The 7781-nt window shown below is 33.0% G+C and overlaps 1 protein-coding gene across 1 annotated transcript; it reads right to left on the minus strand.

Annotated features, from left to right (window-relative positions):
- Positions 1 to 222: 222 nt before the first annotated feature.
- Positions 223 to 6372, minus strand: TRIADDRAFT_61918 (uncharacterized protein; the record flags this gene model as incomplete). Its single annotated transcript, XM_002117853.1, has 23 exons — positions 223 to 257; positions 350 to 491; positions 600 to 754; positions 841 to 916; positions 1073 to 1156; positions 1261 to 1332; positions 1406 to 1534; positions 1613 to 1684; positions 1772 to 1918; positions 2007 to 2125; positions 2269 to 2601; positions 2906 to 2954; positions 3048 to 3105; positions 3518 to 3618; positions 3718 to 3805; positions 3887 to 3969; positions 4117 to 4198; positions 4325 to 4350; positions 5047 to 5088; positions 5212 to 5282; positions 5375 to 5472; positions 5672 to 5847; positions 6310 to 6372. 23 exons carry the CDS (start codon positions 6370 to 6372, stop codon positions 223 to 225), a joined length of 2301 nt encoding a protein of 766 aa, XP_002117889.1.
- Between the last annotated feature and the right edge of the window lie 1409 nt (positions 6373 to 7781).

Here is a 7781-nt window from a genome sequence, read left to right on the forward strand (position 1 = left end):
AATTAATTATACACATTCATAGAACAATTATCAGCAATCGCATTTAATAATGGATATATTCAAATTAAAAATACTAATCACCCATTGGATAAAAAATTTTCATCACAGGTTATCATACCATAATCCTATGCTTCTAATTATCATAAAAATTCCGATCCTCGGTCTGAGCGCTATCACAGACGGATAGACAAAAAACGGAATTACAATATTCTGTCGGTGATATTATATCATCATGTCCATATCTTCATCAAATGTATCTAGGAATTTGTTAAAAGCGATTGAGAATCAAGGAAACGATCAATGAAAATTATGAATTTAATTCTTGCATAATTAATTTTGCAAGTGTTACCTTTTCGTAGACTCTTTCTGGTATCATATCTTTTAATGTACTGTATTAGAGATAAATAAACAAATTCGTATTGCTGATATGTCTGGACTAAATACATTCTCTGTTTTCGCATCTTTGCTAACACAGCCGGTATATTTAACTCCTAAAGACAGAGAAATCAGGATTGAACACATTAAACACAGTCTGCTTACGTATATAATCAGCAGTAGTAAATTATTTGTTAATAAGTCAAAAAAACATTTATACTCACCCATTGATTTTTAATATAAGCAATCATTAGATCTGCTAACATTACCACGCCAGTCCTTCCTACGCCAGCTGAACAGTGTACTAACGTAGGAGGTTCAAACTGATCAGTAGCTTGGTATATGCGATTACGTATCGCGTTCATCTTATTATAAAATTCTAAGGATGAATTTCACATTATTATGAACGGCAATAATCAAGTTCGGTATTTTAATTAAAAATAAATATGGTCATCTTATAGGTACCTAGAAATTTGTCTACATGGTCCGGAACCCCATGATCTGGCCATCCAACAAACTGAATGTGGTAAATAATTCTAGACTATTAGGGTGAAACAACAGCGTTAAGTATAAATAATTGTCTGAAGTAATAGAGGAGGGCTCATACGCCATACTCCGGTATATAGTAGTATTTATGCAGCTAATTTTACATTAAGAATTATGTAACGTATTATTATGTATACTCTAAAATTTTTACCTGTCCAATAGCTGTATTTTCAACAGCAAAAGTTCTAATGACATACGCCGATGCTGCGTGGAAGGTCTTGCTTGAAACAGAGTACTATTATGAATAATATACGAAGCAAATTCATTATAGGAAAGCTGAAGATAAATCAACTTTGACTACATTATATCGACGGTAATATCAGCTAATTTTTAAATTACCGGCTCAAAATATTCGGTAGATCCGATAGCCATATCAGGCCAATATGTAAAGCATTTATTCGTGGAATTTTCCTAAAATGGATTTGTCATAAACAGTTTATCACTTTCGGGGCAATCTAATAGTAAATTTTAGGATGAAACTTACTTGCTCTGCTGTAACCATTACTATTAAAGCAACCTGCTGTTCCCAAATCATCTGCCAGAAATCTTCTACAGTATTTTGTAAAGGAGCTTGTGCAGCGATATAGCGTAATACTTTATCACCGACTTCCATCTAATTTTAGTATTATTCAACACATAGTCAATTGTTGTAGTAGTACAATAATGACGCTTGAATGAGCAATGAACTCACCGTTACATAGCTAGCATTGACGTAGTCGTTGCTTTCCATATTATTACGAGGATTTAGAACAACTCTTGTTTCCTAGTGAAAAGAAGAATTAGCATTTTGAAAACAGGATGAATCGTATCGAGTTCAATCATAAGAATGCGTAATGGCAATATAAATTACATCATAACAGTGGACATCATTAAAACGATTTCTAGGCAAATTTTCGGGTAGCCTTGATGCAATTACTACGCCATCAGGTCTCATTTCAATATCATGATATTCCTGATCTACACTATCAGTTTCTAAAGCTGTTTCTAGACTTTCCAACTGTGTAAAAATAACGACGTAGTAAGTATAGAGTTGATAACTTATTCAGAATTACTGTACATTCAAGGGATAAATTTATTTTTTCTACCTGTTCTTCTCTGCTTGCAGACTTGACAAAGATTTTACTTCTATACCGCCTCATTGACGGTGAAGAAACAGGATCATTAATTTGATAAATAGGTGATGTGATGTAATCTTGATCCGTTCCTAAAATATAAAAGTAAATTTATAATATAATGAACCTTTGTCCAAAAAGATGCAAGAGATGAAGAGTCCAAAATTACTAATTTTCAACTACAAAGTGGCTATACTTTATGGTTAAAGAAAGAATATACAAATTTCAATATTACCTGAAGTTGGCAAGGGTTTTGGTGGACGTACCACCGCAGGAGGTGCCGAGTTGTACCTTGATCTAAATTGGTTTTCCTCTTCATAGTCGTTATCGGCGGAGGTATTGTTCTCTATAGCATGGCGATGTCTATCTAAGTTGACCCTTGGTGGCAATTTTGGTGGGGCAGAATGGTCCTTCCTAGTTCCTTCTGAGGCACTATAAGCACGATTAGGCAACTGTCCGGCAGGCCTCCTAGGGGGAAGAGGGGGTGGTGCGGCGCTTTTATCTCTCGGAGGAAGTGCTGGAGGCTTCTTATCTTTAATTCTTGGAGGAATAGGTTCTATTGGGCGATCTGTAAGTTATTTGTTCAGCAATTTAATTTTAAATTTATTGTGACAGATTATGTTTAGAATAGCATTTATTAACGGTAAATATTGAATTTAATATTTTGAGACCATTCAAGGGTGGTTTCTCCTTTTTCATATCTGAAATGTATTCAATATTTGAGGGTTAGAAATTCTGTGATTACCAAGACCTACTTCGCTTAGTTCTAATAGTTTTTGAAATGCTTCTCACATATTTCATTTGGCTAAAGTCGTATTTACACTCTATACTATCGGTAATAACTGTTTAGCACAGGAATTGGCTTTACATACCTCTTAACTTCATTTGTTTAAATTTTCGTAATGCTTCTTCGCGTTGTTTCTATTGCAAGCATGTAATTGATACAGAATCAATTATCTTACGCCGTTTTAACATAAAAAAATTTTCAATAATTATCTCAACAGCTGTACGTACCATTTCGTCGGTAGAGGCAAGGGTTAACGTGGATTTACGTTTATCTTTTGCTCTAGCACTAAGAATACGTAATTGGTAGTTAAGATAACGGTTTACTTTTATGTCTGACGAAGTAATAACTGATAATGATAAATAACAAAAATAGCTATAATTATAAATTAATAAAATTGAAAAAGTACGGTTGCACCTGTTTGAGTCATCATCAGCGGAAGAGTTTTGGAAGGAGCTAAGCGAAATAGTAACATATAACAAATACATTAGTAATAAGTATCGGCCTTTTGATAACATTTTTGCGAGTAGATCAAAAAAGCAAATTATGAAACCGTCTAAGCACGTTAAATTATCGAAAAATTTACAGTTTACTTTTAAAAATCAACGGATCAAAATTATATCTATTTATCAACTTTAATGAAATTCTAGAATGTACGCCGAAAGTTATCTTGTATTAAAGCAATGGATGATTAATTTACTTTGATAATAGTCTATCTCGCTTCTTCACTTTAACGTTCATTTGAAATTTCTGAAAACTCTGACATCGCCTCAGGACATATTCCGCTTCAGTACAATTAGGCTACGAATGATTAATAACAATATACAAAATGGTTTTAAATTTCTCATTGTACGAACAACAGTAATGTAATTTGGTACGAATTGCTTTTGAAGATAATACCATTTCACATGATGCATTAATATTTCTACTTTGGCTAAAAATAGTGAATACATTGGCGCTCGATTCGAAACAGCTGACTTCTTCCCAACTGTACAAGAAAATTATAAATCATTTATAATGCAATATTCACGACTACACTATATGCCATTACAGGTTTTGCCTACTTCACCTGAAAAAAACAGGAGGCACGTTGTCCCTTTTGATGGTAATACCTTGAAAGTGGACGCTTATGTAGCCATTCATGCGCGACTCCTATTCATCACAATAAGCAATATTAAATAGTTCGACCGGGAAATTGCTTAACGTTTCAAAAATATTTTTTCATTATGGCCTAATGACACTTCCTATCTGTAATTAACTCAGTTTTACATTTATTGTCCTAGCCAAAAGTCTACTTACCTTAAAATATTCATAACCATAGCCTTGTGATCGTTGTGCAATATTAATAAATTGTTCTTCTGCCCAGGCCTGAGATTTCCCTCTGATGTGATCAAATTGCGTGCATTAATATTTTAATCTTCAATTGTATTATGATTGTAAATCGATATACAGTACGTAGGATGCTATGTTTTAACATAAGATCCGCAAGAGGATGAGAATACCTTACCTGCAATTAGTGTAGGCATCGATTATCTATAAAAGATTTTAAATAATTTTTCCGATAGTTAGAAAAGCAAATGTAAGTAATATACATCGACTACAGTATAGTACAAAGATATTTCCAACTACTTTTAGCCATTTGGATTTTGAGAATTTACTATCTACTCGTTATGGCTCAATATTACCCAGGATAAATATTAGCCGTTTACTTTGCTATCGTGCATTAATGCCATCGTAACGTAGTAGTTTAATTACAATAAATACCTTATTTTATCTATATATTTCTACTATGTACTGTAGATTTGTGCATGCATGCTTTTTATATGTTAAAATTTTAAAGTAAATTATTCTTCATAGTTTAGACTTTATTATATTTTTCTTTGTCATAATGGTCTGATTTGGATGTGCAATTAGCTTCATTATGTAAAGTACTTTTTTGGATATTTGCGATAAAGGAAATCGAAACATGATTAGGTCGGCAGAGTTCACAATAGGAGTTTACAAATGAATTGATTCTCATATGAAAGTAGCATGGACAATTTACTGTACTATAAAGCATATATACTGCATATGAAGATAAGCGGCAATATTCTAGAGAATAAAAAGTCCATTTACGAAAGAAGTGTGATACTCGATATGCAGCAGATATAACTAGATTTACTAATATAGTTGATGAGCAAATGTATAAGAGGTTTTGATATCTAAAATTGATAAGATAGAAGATATTACCTCTTCGACGATGGTTGGAAAGTTTTCTGCTCTAAGATAAATCTGATTGATTAAAAAAATAAAGTAGCATTCATGTTAATCTCGTGAAGTCATTGTTAAACTTCTGACAGTTATTGTCAATGTTCATAATCGCAATATTACAATCAAATATTCACAACGACTCACCGAAGGTAAAATATTATACTGCAATAGATGTTTTGTAGCTGCTTCAGGTGATTTAATGTTCCCCATTTCAGCTATTTGAAATAAAATCCAAATATTATGTCAATATTTGAGACTAACATTTCAGTAAGCATTAAGGTTCTTTTTTAGGCGCAAATGCTCAAACCTTGTAAAATATAAACTGCTAATTGCGAAATCTGATCCCTATCACAAAGTATCTTTTGTTCAAGGATATCTTCCTTTAATTGTAAGTACATATAGTACCTAAAAAATGAGAGGAGTGAATGATATATAATAGCTGGATGTATAAAATTAATATTGAAATAGGTCAATTTATGTTCAGCTCGATTAATAGCAGAAATTATTGCAGGCTTTGTCATCATTGCATTTGTTAACTTAACAAAGCTGTCCTGGAATAATTATTACAATTTGTATCGCTAGACGGTAAAAATAAAGAACTTACTTTGTAATTTCACTTGTAATACTATTGATATCAATAGCATAGTATTGGAGGCCAAATTTAATGATAGGGCTGGAATCAGATTCTATCGATTGTAATTGTTCCTTTACATTTGCTTCTTTACTTAGCCATCTTTCTTCATCGTTATCCGTAACTATCTTTAGGCCAAAATATTCCATCTAGAAAGGATATAGTACAACAATATCGAAATTAGTACGTTAATATTCAATTTCGTGTATTGACCAAAGATAATCGATCAGATCTAATTCTGACTAGATAACTCTTGATCCTATTTTAACCTGTAACTTCTATGAAAACATTTTATCGTTTGCATTGAAGTAAAATTGTCATTTAGGATATACGTAATAGTATATTGTATCTATTGTAGCCATGAATCAATCTAAAGGGGGTAATTACTCCATTTTTTGTAAGGATAACAGTTAATTACAAGATCATAAGTTGTCAATAAACAATTGAAGATTTTCTATTCATTGAAGTATTATTGTGCTAGAAGAGGATAATCTTAATTGCAGTAGCGAACTATCACTAATGACATCTTTCTATTCTAAAACACAATTCGGTAAAGACAGATGAAAGTAAATAATGATGCCATCAAGCGTTTGTGCTGATAGATTGCCTACATTGAACACCATTCTAACATAATTTGCTTCTTTCGAGTAGGACAATCGAAGAGAGATAGCCATGTTTTCATTGTCAGCATATAATTAGACATGCTAGGACGGAAGTATATAGGCAATGTTGGTGTCTCATTTTCCTATGTCAGACGTCTTATACGTAGTAAAAATTAAAATCTATTTATGATAAAGTAGTCTGGTAAAGAAGTAAAATAGTTATTCATTAGCAAGTCGTTCATAGGACTCCTCTATGGCATTTGACAGTCAGTTATCGTTCTAGTAGGGTATCGCTAGTACTGATGTGATCTATCAACAAGAGGTAGATTAAATCATTTTCTATGCCTGTCTCTGTTTGCTACATCATTCCTGATGGCATTGATTTTGAATGAGGATTACTATCATCCAAAGCAATATTGAATGGTAAGAATAATTAATATGATGTTATTATCGAGAATAAAACATGGATTATGCTGTTTCAACACGATAATCGTTCATCATTCAATGCTGCTGGTAGATCCTCGATCGGTACGGTTAGAATTCGGTTACGATAGAGGGATAATCAAGGTCACTTAGTTGATATGCCGAAAATAGCAGCCATCGAATAAATTCCATGTAAAATTACATCGTCCAACAGTAATTTTGGGCAAGTACTCATCTATTTCTAGATCTTTTTCAGTTGCTTATTTAGCGGCTAAAAGTGATCGGGAAACATCTTTGTAACTTCTTGCCCGTGAGGAAAATGTTCATTTTGCAGGCATGAGTAATCCATGGATTACGAGTATTTCTAGTAGTCCATAGTGTAATCAAACGTAGCTGGATTGTACTCGTATAATATGGCTCCGATGGATGATCATGAGAATTACTTTGCATGAGAAACATTTTCACTTTGTTAGCGGCTAAATGTGATCTAGAAAATAGCGTCATAACATCTTGCCTCAAAAGAAAATCGTCATTAGGTAGGCATGTGTTATCAGAGGTAGTTGGATTAAGCAACATGGCTCCGATCGATGATCATGAGAATTACTTTGCATGAGAAACATTTTCACTTTGTTAGCGGCTAAATGTGATCTAGAAAATAGCGTCATAACATCTTGCCTCAAAAGAAAATCGTCATTAGGTAGGCATGTGTTATCAGAGGTAGTTGGATTAAGTAACATGGTTCCGATCGATGATCATCAGCCACTTAAATAGCACTAATACAGCGAATGCGAGAAGTTTTATTTTATGGATAACCATTGAAGAATTATCTCCTAGTAGGTGTTCATCATTGTGCATAGCCATGCCTATCCATTTTAAGACAGCATGGCTTCCTTAAAGCTTTACTACAGCCTATGAAAAACACAAAACTTTGTAGTCTCTTCTAGTCTGTATAACTTGATTATAATCGCTGGTCAATTTTAAATAACATTAAGGAGTATCGGCTGAGTATCTTGCGTGCTAGGATACTTTGCATTTATTAAGATTGTTAATAGTCCACT

The sequence above is a fragment of the Trichoplax adhaerens genome, genomic scaffold (assembly GCF_000150275.1).
Source record: "Trichoplax adhaerens TRIADscaffold_31 genomic scaffold, whole genome shotgun sequence".
NCBI classification, from domain to species: domain Eukaryota; kingdom Metazoa; phylum Placozoa; class Uniplacotomia; order Trichoplacea; family Trichoplacidae; genus Trichoplax; species Trichoplax adhaerens.